This window comes from Arachis ipaensis, chromosome B05 (genome assembly GCF_000816755.2).
Source record: "Arachis ipaensis cultivar K30076 chromosome B05, Araip1.1, whole genome shotgun sequence".
Lineage (NCBI taxonomy): Eukaryota > Viridiplantae > Streptophyta > Magnoliopsida > Fabales > Fabaceae > Arachis > Arachis ipaensis.
This window is the reverse complement of record NC_029789.2, coordinates 136,677,605-136,693,691: the sequence shown is the minus strand read 5'-3', so window position 1 is coordinate 136,693,691 and position 16,087 is coordinate 136,677,605. Positions and strand designations below refer to the sequence as shown.

The following is a 16,087-nucleotide window of genomic DNA, read 5'->3' as shown; positions in this document are numbered from 1 at the left end:
TATAACAAGAAACTGTGAGTAGAGGTGTGTTTCACATTGGTATGAGATGTACAAATCGGAGGCACCGATTTGTTTGTTTTATTTTATTTTTTAACAAACAATCACAAATCGGACGGTTCGATTTGTGATTTCGAAAATAAAAAAATTTTTAATGTTGAAATCGGACCGTCCGATTTTTATTTTAAAAAATAAAAAAAATAAAAAATACAAAACGGACCCTCCGATTTGTAGTTTATTTTTTTTCCCAAACAAATCGGACCCTCCGATTTGTAGTTTATTTTTCTCTTCAAACAAATCGGACCGTCCGATTTGAATAAAACACCATATAAAAAAAAAATACCTAATCTTCCAATAATAATGTATTACACATATATTTAATCAATATTAAAAAAAATTAGCCGGTACCTGCTACCCGTGCTCACTCCTAGTATGCACACAAAACCTTGGTCTAGTGGTCATCTTTTATACCTTACAATAAGTGCACCCGGATTCGAAACTTGACTGATGCCAAGTAGGGGTAATAAACTAATAACCCTAAATAAAAAAAATAATAATAAAACAATTTCTTGTATACTATAAAAAGACGTCCACATATAAATATAACTTCACATTATCCAGTCTAACGAACTAAACTTATTGAGTTAAAATGATGTGAATACACCTTTTCCTTGAAGGCTTGGCCATGCTGTCTCAGGTGATTAAAATGGATTATCTGGTCGTTTGATTAATGCTGGTAAAGATCTGCAGTCTTATGTTTTACAAAATTTTCAAATAAGGCAAAATATTTCGTTTTACAGAATGATTATTGATTAGTACCACAATATAATTTACTGTATCACATTTCGAAATCAAAATGTTTCTTTTTTTGTTGCAGATCTTCTTTTTGTGAAAACATTCTAATTATTTAGTCATGGTAAAATAAGATAGTAAATTCTTTACCATGTTTAGGAAGACTGAAATCCAACAGAAACTTAAGGACAAACAAATGCTATAAATAATCAGTTATAATGTTATATATTCAAAATCAGTAGATAACTACATATGCACTGGCACACAATAATCATGACAATATTAAGGCTTGATTGATTTGTGTTTCATTTTCAATATTTTCTAGTTTCAAGATTTTGTGGCGGAAAAAAAAAGGAGTAAAAATATAAAATGAAAACAGAGTTTTACTTTCCCTGTTTTCACTTTTTCTTTACAAAATTCTGAAATTAGAAAACAATGAAAATAAAAATAGAGAACGTTTTGTGAAACCAAATAAATACTAAACTTACATCACTTAAATTAGGATGAAAGCACCTATGTTGACAGAAATGGTTACATAAATGTGCAGCAATTTATTAAAATTGCTCCACAAGTTATTGCAGGTTACTCTTGCAAGAGTTACATTTCCAGCAACAATTTCCTCATTGCCAGAGTATACAAACAGTTTAAACACCTCACTGGTAGCAGCTCATTTCAGCTTGTAGGTAATCTTTTCCTCAAAGCTGTTGCACTGTGCTCTATTAAGATATCACTGCCTTTTCCAAGATTCCAATTCCTGTGATAAACATTTTCAATTTATTGTTGAAGAATCAGATATGAATTCACGCCAACAAAAATTCATGAACCGGACTCCAGGAACAAGAGATACAAAGACTCATCTAATGCAAATTCATAAGGTGCCGTTAATCTGTAAAATGCAAACTCTCTAGGTGAATAAAAATAAGCACATCGTAACATCGTTTCTTAGTCTCATCTTAGTACTTTAGTAGATTATTTCACAAATCCAAATCAATGAACTTGTCTTAAGAGGAAAGTCGCACAGTCCTAGTCTATACCTGGCAAATAGACCATGCCATTGACCACCAATAAGTTGGTTGACAACCCAAGTTTTGAATATCGATCGATCTCATCATGCTAACCTCCCATTCAACCATTCGGGTATTCCATTATCCTTTTAGTCTGAAGGACTCGGCAAACATATGATTAATCTCTTCAATTGAATCTAAGTTGTACCCTAATTTTAGTTCTCATGCGAAGTATCAGGATCTACCCTTGCATATTCCTGTAAATACTTGCTATTTAAAAGACTATTTCCTACCTTCTCCGCCCCAAAAAGAAATTGATCTTAACTTTAAAGGGACACCAACAGTCTCATATCTAACTTGCATGACAGCACCTTAGGTGTTTGATAGCATGTATTTTGTTTCCTTTACTTGGTTCACATGCCGCTTTCTTCATATAGAATGTAACTGTGGTGTCAATTTCATTTGGCAGTGTGATCTAATAATTCTTTTAACATAGAAAGTACATATATAATAATCACTTCAGAAGATAATGTTTTTATATGATAATAAATCCTAACAAATGTCTACAAACAGTGCTTATAACAGAAACAAAAATTCTTTAAACATCTTAGGGAATTATTCCAATCCTAGTTAAGTCCCTATAATGATACAAGATACCATGTTCCAGTGCAAGCAATTACAGTCAAATAGTTAACCAACCTCATTCACTGAGATTCTCGGTAGAAGTGTCGGTTTCATCCTCATCGACATCCTGTATCTTTGCAATCTCGGCCTGAGCCCTCTCCAATATCTGCTTCTTCTGCAACTCCAGCTCTCTATTGAAATCCAACCTCATCTTCTCCAACTCCATCATCTGCTGCCTCTTACTATTCTCAATCTTCTCGTATATCTTCCCAAACTTCTGAATCGAATCTGCCAGCACACGAAACGAACTCTCCTCCTCCTCATCCTCACCACCACCAACACCACTCCTCCTCCTTGCCGCAGAAGCAACCCCAACCCCAACACCATGACCATCTAAACCATCCTCATCCTCATCACTCTCACTCTCACCGGGACTATCCCTCATCTCATCAAACCCATTGGACCTACTAAGGTACACCCTTGTGTTCATGAACACATACTCCCCACCATCGACGCCACAAGCGAGACCATACTCTTGCCGTGTCGACGAAGCCATCAACATGTCCATCTTCTTGAAGAATGCCCACTTGCAAGAACCCAAACCCAACTCTTCAACCTTTCCTTTCTCCTTCTTGTACCTTCTCTTGAGCTTATCCAAAATGCTCTTGCATTGTGCAACGCTCTTATCAGCTTTCAATTCATCAGACACCTTTTCTGAAACTTCAAGCCAATCGTCAGACCTCAAACTTGTCCTCCCAAGTTGCAGGAACTTGTCACCCCAAACCTCAAGCAGCACGAACGTGGCATGCTCTGACCAATCATCGCCGTATGAGTACTTGACACGTGGCGCGAACTCGTATCCTGTCGGAACAGGGGAACCTCCTACCCCGACCTTCCTCTTCTTGAAATACCCGTTTTGGCCCCCGTTACCGCAGTCGTCGTCATCGTCTTCGTTGTTGGTGTTATCAACGACATCGTTTCCGTAGTTTTCGAATTCGGCGTGTTCTTCTTCGTCGTCGTAATCGTCATCGTCTTGGTCCTCGTAGCGAGGGTTGTGGTGGTGGAATGGGGGTGGTCTAATTGGGTGTTTGTGGCGGTGGGAAGGGTTCTGTCGGTTCAAAGGGAAGGATTTTGGAGGGTACCTTGCGTCGTCTTCCATGTCGTCCATGAAATGGGAACGAAACGAACCCCAATCGAATTTTTTGGAGAATTATGTGAAAAGGTGTGGAATTTGGGGGGATTTATTAGAGAATTGAAATTGAGAAAGTAGAGGTAGAAGGAAAAGTGGCAGTAAGAGAGAGATTGGAACGGTTGGGATGAATTGGTTATGGTTAGGGTTTCTGTGTAAAGTGGAATTGGGGATTTTTTTTTTCAGGCTGTGTTTTCTTCTCACTCATTCTGTGCCTCCCTCTCCAGGTTGGTGGTAAAGAAATGGGCCTGATTTGGGCTAACGGAAAGCATGTTTGAAAATGGACCTATGAGAAATTGGGTAAATAACTGATGGACATGAAATCTCAGACCAAAGATAACAATAGAGATTGAAGCTTGAAGCTTTCTTTGCATCATATTCGGCCCAAACAAACATGGGTTTGGATACACATTGTAACACAAAAAAACACTTGTTTCCATGGCTTCACCTGCCTCTACTTCTAGTATCCAATTCCTTCAACCTTCCCGGATAAGAATGTTTAATGTGTAGAGAGATAGGAGTTATAGGATTAGTATTTTTTTTTGGTCAAGCGGATTGGACAGCCCTCAATCCTAGCCATTACATCCATGTTTCACATACCCACACAACACACTCACACACACTACCATGGGTTCTTAAACAACAACCAACCTCAGTTGGGATTTGAACCCGGTGCACCTCCTAGCAAGGCAAACATAATTGCCACTCAACCAAGTATTGCGGTGCATAGTCTTGTGATGTTATAATACTTTAAGATTGAGAACTATTTTATCCATTGTGACAGGAGGGAAAAAAAAAAACTCACTCAAGTAATATAAAAACAAATCAGAATTCACAGCAGCCAACAAAATAGAAAAAACAACTCAAGCCACAACAACAGTTCAGTCAAGAAGAAAGAACAGAAAAGCTACATGGAGACTGCCTCAAGGAGAGTGAATAAAAGCAAATGTTGATGCAGTATACCAAAAGCAAACAGGGGAGGGTGCCTTAGCGGTAGTAGTCAAAGATCGGACAGGAAGAATCATCACCGAAACAACAGAGAAGATCAAGGTCTCATCTAGTCTAGTAGCAGAGGCACATGCAGTTAGAAGAGCACTAATTTTAGCAAAAAATCTTCAAATAGAGCAAATAATAATAAAATCCGATAGTCTCACCTTAGTCCAAGCTGTGAAGTCGAAGGCCAGGATTGGGGAGATAGAACCAATTCTTAAAGATATTCAATGGCTCACTGCAAAGATCCCCAAAAGTGGTTTCACATGGATTCCAAGGGAAGGGAACTTTTTGGCGCATCAAGTGGCGAAAAAGTGCTTGGCGGATGAATTATCGGCAGATTGGACATGGAATTTGAAGGGAGATCTAAAACAAATTGCATTTTTAGAGACTCGGGGCTTGAGTAGTTGTATCCGCTGGGGTCGAACCGAGGGCCAAGAAATACAACAAGAGACAGAAAATCTACCCGTTGAAGATGGAAGAAGAAGACAGTGGACCTGATCGGATTTAGCAGGGCAGGTGAATTTCGAAAACGGAAGAAGCCCACAAGTGATGCAATGTCTGGCGGCACAGGAAGAGAGAGAGCAAACCACTTCTTTCAGGCCGGGAGATAAGCGAGAAGCCTCATTGAAACTCGACGGCGAAACGTCTTCAACAGAGACGACAATGGAAGAAAATGCAATGGGTATCGCAGCAATCATTTCAGAAGAACTGGTGGCGACAGATACCAACCGGCGAAGACTTTTTCAATGTCGGCATGTTCGGGCTTCAAGCGACCACGGTGATGCGGGCTACGACGGCGTGGCGGGCGGAAACGGAAGCGGAAGCGACAGAGGCAAGGATGGCAAGTATCATGACACATGCACAGGCGAGGTTGCGGTCAACGAGAATAATATAGGCGACGGCAATGTGGCAAGCAATGGCAATGAAATAGACGACTGCGACGTGATGGGTGGAGACCTGGTAGTAGCGCATCACAAAGAAGATAAAGATTACAATTTGAATTGCATCCGTGTGTTTTAAAATCCGGATCGGATTGGAGTTGGAGCTTCGTTCGTATTTGGATCTGGGCCGAATTGGCGGTTCGGGTCATGACAAAAAAAAAAGTATGCACTATTAAATATGGCGACAAATTTTTTCTACTATAACATTCAACATCTTCCTCTTTTCTTTTTTTTTAACCACAAAAAACGTTCCTGAATTATTCAACGACAAAAATACATTTAAATTTTATTATCGATAAAAATACATTCAAATAATTTAAAAATATGACAAAAATATCCAATAGTAAATATGTATTTTCAAAAAATATCTTAGAAATTGAATTTTGATGTAATTTTTTTCAAACATAATTAAAAAAATGAGATATTATTATTCTTAAAATTTGGTGACTTTTTTCTAAGTATATATTTTTTTGTGATTTTTTAAAAGTATTATTGGTTGTTAACAAAAAAATATAAAAATAATATATACTTAATAAAAAATTACCAAATTTTAAGAATAATAATATCTTATTTTTCTAATCATACTTGTAAAAAATTGCATCAAAATTCAATCTCTAATGTATTTTTTAAGAAATACATATTTAATGTTAGATAATTTTACAAAAAATCTAACATTAAATATGTATTTCTCAAAAAATACATTAGAGATTGAATTTTGATGCGATTTTTTGCAGGCATGATTGAAAAAAATTAGATATTATTATTCTTAAAATTTGATGATTTTTTTTGCTAAGTATATATTTTTTGTAATTTTTTAAAAATTTTCTCAAAAAATACATTAGAGATTGAATTTTGATGCGATTTTTTGCAGGCATGTTTAAAAAAATTAGATATTATTATTCTTAAAATTTTGTGATTTTTTTGCTAAGTATATATTTTTTGTAATTTTTTAAAAATATTATTGGTTGTTAACAAAAAAATTACAAAAATCATATATACTTAACAAAAGTCACCAAATTTTAAGGATAATAATATCTCATTTTCATAATCATGCTTGCAAAAAATCATATCAAAGTTCAATCTCTAAGGTATTTTTTGAAAATATATATTTACTATTGGACATTTTTGTCGTATTTTTAAATTATTTGAAGTCATTTTTTTCGGTAATAAGATTTAGGTGCATTTTTGTGAGCGTTTGAAAAATTCGAAAACGTTTTTGGTAGTTAACCCTTTTTTTTTTCGAACACTACAACATTATTTCTCGTTTTTGACACTTTGTCATTATGGCCAACCACTGTCATCGGCCAACTACTACTCTCAGTCATCTTAAATTTTAAATTATAAATTTTAAATCTTAAATTATAAACACTTCTTAAAAAAATAACTTAAACAATAAATGCTTATTGTAGAGTCTGCAGTGAAATTTGGACTTCTAATAGATACAAAGTAATATGAAATTGAACACTACCCACAATAATACACTAACTATAACAAACACAATATGAGAAAATATGATGTGAATTAATTTTCTTTCTTATTTTTTATGATATTTCAATTACAATGCTACAGAAATATATATAGTATCATCTATGCTATAATTTCAATGATCAAGAATAAAATCCTCCTATGAAAACTCCCTACAAGTTCTGTCCTATTAAAAACTCCTTGCAAACCTTATTTTACTCCCTAAGTTTGCTCTTAGCCTTCCTATATTCTCACAATTCTCCACTTCGGTCACAATTTGAAAAACTGACTCAAATTTTGAACGAACAAAATTGTAGTACTCGTATCTGGTTGCATCATCTTGACAACGACTGCCTATGTACCATTTACCAAGATCAAACGAAACGTAGTTCCTTTATTCGCCATGTAATACTTAACATGGAATAATGTTGAGCAAATCCAAGCAATGCTGGAATTTGTTTTTCGACACTACTTTAGTCAACATGTCTGCGGAATTTTCATATGTGTACTTTTATAAGAGAAATATTGCCTTTCTCTATAACATCACGCACGAAGTGATATCTTACATCAATATGCTTGGTACGAGCATGATGAATTTGATTTTTTGCCAAATGAATTGCACTTTGACTATCACAACTCAAATTCACACAATCTTGCTGAAATCCCAAATCATCTAGAAGACCCCTTAGCCACAATGCTTCTTTCACCCCTTCTGCTACTGCCATGTACTCAGCCTCTGTAGTAGATAGTGCCACTGTAGCTTGTAACATCGATCGCCAACTAACTGGAGCACCTTGTATTTTATATACATAACCGGTCATAGAACGTCTTCTGTCTAGATCACCAGCATAATCAAAATCAACAAAACCGCTGATTTGACATGATTTTCCACTAAAGCATAAACCTTTGTCAATGGTACCTTTCAAGTACTTTAATATCCACTTGACTGCTTCCCAGTGTGCCTTACCTGGATTTGCCATGAACCTGCTAACAATACTGACTGTCTATGAAATATCTGGATGTGTACACATCATAGCATACATCAGGCTACCAACTACACTAGCATAAGGTACATTTTCCATGTAAGCTTTATCTTTTGTTGTTGTGGGAGATTTTTTACCAGAGAACTTGAAATGTGGAGCCAATGGTGTTACTACTGGTTTAGCATTTTTCATTTCGAACCTTTCAATAACGCGCTTAATGTACCCTTTCTGGCTCAAGAACAATTTTCGGCTTGATCTCTCTCTTTTAATTTCCATGCCTAATATTTTTCGTGCAACATCCAAATCTTTTGTTTCAAATTCTTTACCAAGTTGAACCTTTAACCTATCTATCTCCGCCTTGCTCTTAGAAGCAATAAACATGTCATCCACATACAATAGAAGATAGATATAATCACTTCCAGAAAGCTTATTAATGTACACATAACAATCATAATTACTTCTGGAACAACCTTGTTTTAACATAAAGGAGTCAAATCGCTTATACCACTGTCGAGGAGATTGTTTCAATCCATATAGCGATTTCTTTAAGCGACATACCTGATTTTCTTTACCCTCAACCTTGAAACCCTCAGGTTGATACATGTAAATTTCTTCCTCTAAGTCACCATGCAAGAAATCTGTCTTTACATCTAGCTGTTCTAACTCAAGATCACCTTGAGCAACAAGACTCAAAAGCACCCTTATGGAAGTGTGTTTCACCACAGGAGAAAATATCTCGTTGTAATCAACACCTTCTTTTTGTGCAAATTCCTTTGCTACTAATCTAGCTTTGAATCTTATACCATCTGACTTAGTAGGATCTTCTTTTCTTTTATACACCAATTTACAACCAATTGCAGTCTTTTCCACAGGCAACGGGACCACCTCCCATGTCTTGTTCTTATGGAGAGATTGCATCTCTTCTTCCATGGCGACCAACCAACTTTCTCTATCTTTATCTTTGATAGCAAGTTTGAAGGTGATCGGCTTATCATCCTCCACCGAGAGTGCATAATCTACTAAGTTTACCTGCCCATAATGTCTCAAAGGCTTGTTTGACCCAAACTTCTGAACGAATTTATAATTTTTCTTTGGCCTAGTGGATGCCAAAGAATCATGCTGCTGCTGTTGTAATGCATGTGCATTTTCTTGTTAAATCTCCTCATGATCAAGTCCATCTTCTGCATCATCTCGAGTAGCATTAGGATGCTCCACCTGAACATTATTAGAATCTGTTTGTTGGTATTTAGACTCTATCTCCACCACTTGAGTATTTGAAATTTTTCCAACATCACCATCATCTGGCATCGTATCTTTAGACAGAGCTACCATAGATCATTCATCAAAGGTAACATCCCTGCTAATTACAAACTTAGAATCATTTACGCTCCAAAGATGATACCCTTGAACTCCTCTTAGATACCCCAAAAAGATTGCCTTTTTAGCTCTATCATCAAGCTTATTATCTTTGACATGATAATATGCTGTGCATCCAAAAACCCTGAGTTTCTCGTAATCTGCATGTTTCCATGACCACACCTTATAAGGCGTGTCTTCATCTAGAGAAGAATGTGGGGATCGGTTCACTATGTAGCAAGCTGTAGCAACCGACTCCGCCCACCACTCTCTGCCTAACCCAGAATTAGAGTGCATACACCGTGCCTTCTCAAGTAGCGTACGATTCAGTCGTTCAGCGACTCCATTCTGTTGTGGTATTTCTTTAACTGTCCAGTGTCTCATAATGCCTTCTCGATCACAGAACTCCTTGAAAGCCCCATCCGTGTACTCTGTGCCATTATCTAATCGTAGAGTTTTCAGCTTCTTACCTATTCGGTTTTCAACCATTGCTCTCCATCGCTTAAAAGTGTCGAATACCTCATTCTTATGCTTGAGGAAGTAAACCCAAACATACCTGGAGTAATCATCAACAAAAGTAATAAAATACTTGGAACCACCATTAGAAGTAACTTTAGACGGGCCCCAAACATTAGTATGCACGTAGTCTAACAACCCTCTGCTTTTGTGCTTGCTTGTAGAAAATTTTACCTTGTGTGCCTTTCCATACACGCAATGCTCACAAAATTTTATTTGTGGTTTCTTCATATTCTTCAGCAAACCTTGTCCACAAAGTAATGATAGACCTTTCTCTGACATATGTCCAAGCCGCATGTGCCATATTCTTGTGCAATTTGTTTGATCTCTACTTCCACCGATTCCAACTGCTAACTCACCTATGACTGTTGTCCCCAAAAGAGAATAAAGATTACCGTGACGAACTCCCTTCATCACTACCAAAGAATCACGAACAACTTTTAGTACCCCATTTTCTGCAACTATTTTGCAACTATTTTTCTCCAACAAACCTATGGAAATAAGATTTTTTCGCAAGTCTGGAATATGTCTCACATCCTTTAAGGTTCTTACTATTCCATCATGCATCTTGATTCTTATAGTACCCAATCCCACAGTTTTACAAGCATGATCATTGCCCATTAAAACTGTGACACCATTTATGCTTTGATAGGTAGTAAACCACTTTCTATTTGGACACATATGGTGAGATGCTCCTGAATGAAGAATCCACTTATTGAAGATTTCATAAGATTGTTCTGTCACAGAGTAACAGTCCTCCTCATCATTTGAGACGTAGCTTGCTTCTTGCTTTTCTTTTGGGGGTTGTCATTGTTTTGTTTCTTGAAAGTTATCTTCTTATTTGGATAATTTACTTTAAAATGTCCAGGCTCCCCACATTTAAAGCATGTAGTCTAGATTTTGGCCTAGACTTTCCACGCTTATTACATTTTCCTCTTTCATTAGTCCTTCCTCTAGCTGCGAACAATCCTTGTGCTTGATCATTATACTCTCTTCCATTTGGAGATGACATTACACTTGTAGCAACCTTACGTAGATCATCCGCTAAAAGTGATGCTCTCGTCTCATCCATGGTCAGAGTGTCACCCACCAGCATCAATGTCTGCACCAAATTTTCATAGGACTTCAGTAATGAAAGTAACAATATGAGTGCCTGATCCTCATCATCAATCTTTACATCTATATCCTTTAAGTTTGATATAATCCTATCAAACTTATTGATATATTCTTGAATTGAGGTACCTTCTTCCATCTTGCGTGTATACAATTTGGATTTTAAGTAGATCCTATTAGTTAGAGTCTTCGTCATAAAGTTACTCTCTAACTTTGCCCAAACGCCTGCTACAGTTGCTTCTTCATTTACCAAAAAAGCAACATCCCTCTCAAGGCATAAGATTATTGCAGCCCGCGCCTCAAGATCTAATTCTTCCCAATTCTCATCTTTCATTTTCTCCGGCTTTTTCTCTTTTCCTGCCAGTACCTTGTGTAATTTTTGTGATATAAGCAGATTTTTCATCTGCATCCTCTAATAGGAAAAATCATTTTCCCATTAAATTTCTCGATTTCATATTTGCCTACTTTGACATTACCACTAGTAGAAGCCATTATATTCAAAATTGAATTTTACCACGCAAATAATGAATAATATAACGTTGGCTCTTGATACCAATTGTAGAATCTGCAGCAGAATTTAGACTTTCTAATAGATACAAAGTAATATGAAATTGAACACTACCCACAATAATGCACTAACTATAACAAAGACAATATGAGAAAATATGATGTGAATTAATTTTCTTTCTTATTTTTGATGATATTTCAATTACAATGCTACAGAAATATATATAGTATCATCTATGCTATAATTTCAATAATCAAGAATAAAATCCTCTTATGAAAACTCCCTACAAGTTCTCTCCTATTAAAAACTCCTTGTAAACCTTATTTTACTCGTTAAGTTTGCTCTTAGCCTTCCTATATTCTCACACTTATATTAAAAGTAACTTATAAATAAGTTATTTTGTATTTGGTTTTTTAGTTCTAAAAGTGTTTATTTTAAAAAAAATATAATAAAAATTTTTTTATCATGAGAGAAGTCATTTTTTTAACTTCTTCATAAGCACTTAAATAGCTTTTTAAAAAACTACAATTTAATTTAAAAATTATACCAAATATCAATACTACTATCTTTCATAAGTCAAAAGTTAAAAAACAAAAACTTTTGAAGCTTTTTATACGGCCTAAATCTTAACTCTAAATCTTATGCTTTTCAAAAAATAAGACATATATATATGGCGATTGCTCCCATACTCTAATATTTGAAAATGTATGCATACTCATATTATATGGATCATTAATAATACACCAAGTGGCAAATTAACATTAATTTATATGCCTAGTTGTCTAGACATTTTTTTTGCAATTGCACCCCCATTAAAAGCTAATTTAAAAATAAGCCTAAAGAAGTTAAAATTAAAACCAAACCTAATGTTATCATTTGTCGAACGGAAAAAGTCTCGTTTTTCTTTGTCCTTTTTTTTTTGTTGTTCAGACAACATACCAGAAATTAAAAAAAAAAAGATCCCCGATTTCAAAACTTAAATTTCATCTCCAATGGTGGCAGAATATGACAATGTTATCACTTGGTAAAGGAACTCATAAAGGAGCGAAATTAGACTTTTGTAGAAATAGACGCCATTAACACTTAAAAATTTGGGAGTTTTGCAGCGATGGGGAAGGAATGGGTGATGACTGATGAGGTTCTTTGTTAATCAAAGAAGCAAGAAGAATAGTGAACATATAAATTAATATTAATTTGCTACTTGGTGTATTATTAGTGATCCATGTAATATGAGTACGAATACTTTCTCAAATATTAGGGTACATACAAGAGCAATCACTATAAAATAATGTTTAATTCGAGTGCAAGGTATGCACAAGGCAAGTGCCCTGGCAAGCTTGATTGTGTAACAAATTAATTAAATCACGCGACAGCGCCTCAATGCATAAATGTCTTCATGGAATTGATCACTTCTCACATTTATTACGGGTTGCTTTAAATTAGATGCAAACTCAACTACACATATATACCTCAGCTATAAATCATCGCCATATATAGCTAAGCACTATGATAATGCTATAACAATATAATTCACGGTTCCTCTCAATAACTATAAATTCCAAATCAATCATTTCATATATAAATTATAAAACAATTTTCGATACTAATACTAATGGGTATTGCTTAGCTTTCAATCACATCATGCGAGGGTCACCTTCTTCAGTTTTGCAACTCCAACTACTCATTTCTTAGAATATATATATATGCACTCAAAATTAAGAATGTCATTGAAGTAGTGCATGCCCATATCATACTTTGTTTGACTTGCCAAAAGTTTAAACTTGATCCACAATAGTCATTTATTGCCCCATCACTGTCTGCCACCTGTAAATGGTTCCACCACACGGCAAAATTATCACAGTAAAAATATATGTTTCTGCTATGGATAATACTTAAACATAGTAATAAATGTATTGTATGCTGATTTATTATTTCTCAATTATTAGGATTTACATCCCGCTCAACATTAGATAAGTGGTGTATGAATGAATCGGTTAGAGATATAATTATGGGCGTCCTCTTATTAATTTAAATTAAAAAAAATTTATCATATAGTATCAAAACTTTTATAATTGAAAAAGTTAGAGTTTGATCCTCTGACGACCTCTTATATATGCAAGGCTTGTGAAGAGAGAATGTTAGGTTAGTTGGGCCATGTGTGAAGAGAAGTTAATATACCTTAATTAGTAGTAATTGTTACCGCATGTATTCCACTTGCATGCGTATAATAATAAAGTTGTCATGATGCATGGTCATCAGCATGGACCACTAAGGCTTCAGCATTTGGCAGAGCTAGTAATGATTATTCTTTAGTAGTATGCATGGTATGTGGTTGAATAAGGAAGGAGCTAAGAAAATAGTGGCCAATAATCATGAATGCCAATGTAATAACTAAACCTTATTACTAGCCATGTGGCTAGACGAATATTACAATTACTCTCTCAAGAGAATGAAGAAGGTAACTTGTGAGGTTGCAATTAAACCACACTCTCCTAACCCTCCTACTACACATTAAATACTATTCATATTTTTTTATATCTTTCTAATAATATATTATTCCTACGTCTTAATTTCCCATGCATTCTACAACTATATAAATGCATGTATGTATAGCTACTTATCATATAGTCATATTATTATTATGATGGAGATGATGAAGTTGATTTCGGTGCTTGTTCTTTGTTTGTCCGTGATGGGAATGATGTTACAAAATGTGGATGGAAGGAGCATGATGAAGAAATCAAATAATGAGGATGTGAAGAAGCCTCAATGGTTCTTTGATAGTGTACCTTCTAGTGCTGGAGTAGGCTCAATTGGTGGCGTAGGAGGAGGAGTAGGAGGCCTTGGTGGAGGATTCGGTGGCGAAGACGGTGGTAGTGGTCTAGGGGGTGGTTTTGGAGGAGGTAGCGGTGGCGGTGGTGGTTTAGGGGGTGGATATGGAGGCGGAGGCGGAATAGGAAAAGGGATAGTTGGTGGAGTTGGTGCATACGGAGGGATTTACAAAGGAATTGGTGGTGGCATTGGAGGGATTGGTGGTGGTGCCGGTGCCATTGGTGGTGTTGGTGGTTTTATTGGAGCCACCAAGAAACAAGTTGAAACAAATAATAAGCCATGATTATCAAAACTATTTAGCTAATAGGAACTTCCAATTTTCATAGATTTTGTCATATGATAGGAATAATAATAATTATTATTATTGTTAGTATTTTAATTAATTTCATGTATGTGTTGTTGGTTTTACTTCATAAAAGTGCTTGCTTAATTAATCTATATTTTCTTTTCAATGATGTTGTTAATGTACCCAATAATAATTCATGTAGCTATATGTATGAGTAATGAGTAATATATATTTTGTGAGATCGATCTTGTGATCATGGAGTACATGTATAATTTATATTACATTAATGGAAGTGAGAATTGTGTGTGGGGATTTAACTTTGTAGCATGCATATCTAGCTAGGTTTTGATATTTTAGCTTTTGAAACACATCATCGCAAGTGCGTGACTTTAAAAGATAACTAACTGAATTTAAATTACCTTGCTCTACTCAACAATTTAACATAATACATATGGTGAAAAATAACGTTAGTATCAACGACATCTAATCAAATCTTGTTGGATTCGTCATATAGTTAATTAGCTCACTCATTTGTATAAATTCAAATTGACTTTAGAGACACAGGATCCTCATATATACAAGCTGAGCTACTTCTCACTAAGTATATACACAAGCATAACTAAATCTCTCAATAAATATCTAACTCTAACTAACTCTCTTTGACTCTTTTTGTTGGTGCTTGTTAGTGTTGTCACCAACTCAAATTGTGTTGTTCATTTGTAATTGTGACAGTGTAATTAGTGTGCAGTCATATTATTTTTCACATAACAAGTTAATTTTACAATACATGTTAATTAGCCTTAGGTATATATATTTACTAGAGTTAACCAACTAAATTAGTCATCATTTTTTAACTCATTCTTTTATTTGTATACAAACTTTTTTGATATATTGATTGTGGTGAGATTTATTACTGTACAGCTCATGTCCTCCTTCTTTCATTGTCTTTCTTTTATTTTTTTTTCTTTTCTAATCACATTATCTTCACCGGTAATAAATCCAGAAAATTTTGACATTGAAAGTAAAATATGTATAACATAATAATAATAATTTTTATAATAAAAATATTATACATATATAAACACAACAATATACATAAATTTATTCTGATCTTCATACATTCTCATCCAGCTCTAGCATTCATGATTGACCTTTTTCACAAGTCGTCATGTCGGTGTATATATTATTTGAATGAAAAAGAGAGACAAATACAAGAGAAAATGTAATAAGGAGCGTGTAATAATAAATAATCCAATTTTAGTGTCTTGACGACAAAAGGTCAGAGATATAACATTTGGCTTAGATTTATTTAGAGATGCTTCTCAAGTGGCCTTACTGTTTTGGCGTCTGAAGAAATTAACAAATCAAAAGCAGCATAATTGGGACTAAATTACTTGCCTAAAAGGTTCCAACTTTCACGCGTTACAACATGATAATATCTTCAAATACCCTACAAAAAAATTAATAAGTCAAGAAGTAATTAATAATT

At 35.0% G+C, this 16,087-nt stretch overlaps 2 protein-coding genes across 2 annotated transcripts; one reads left to right on the top strand and one right to left on the bottom strand.

Moving 5' to 3' along the window:
* On the bottom strand, positions 999-4,108 carry LOC107644356 (trihelix transcription factor ASIL2). Its single transcript, XM_016348194.2, has 2 exons — positions 2,493-4,108; positions 999-1,543 (listed from the first exon to the last, which is right to left on the bottom strand). Exon 1 carries the CDS (start codon positions 3,583-3,585, stop codon positions 2,494-2,496), a length of 1,092 nt encoding a protein of 363 aa, XP_016203680.1. The 5' UTR covers positions 3,586-4,108; the 3' UTR covers positions 999-1,543; position 2,493.
* On the top strand, positions 14,125-14,595 carry LOC107641257 (glycine-rich protein 5). Its single transcript, XM_016344753.1, has one exon. The coding sequence runs from the start codon at positions 14,125-14,127 to the stop codon at positions 14,593-14,595; it is 471 nt and encodes a 156-aa protein (XP_016200239.1).

Coding starts and splice junctions, on each gene's coding strand:
- LOC107641257 (XM_016344753.1), top strand. CDS start 14,125: ATGGAGATGATGAAGTTGATTTCGGTGCTTGTTCTTTGTTTGTCCGTG.
- LOC107644356 (XM_016348194.2), bottom strand. CDS start 3,585: ATGGACGACATGGAAGACGACGCAAGGTACCCTCCAAAATCCTTCCCT.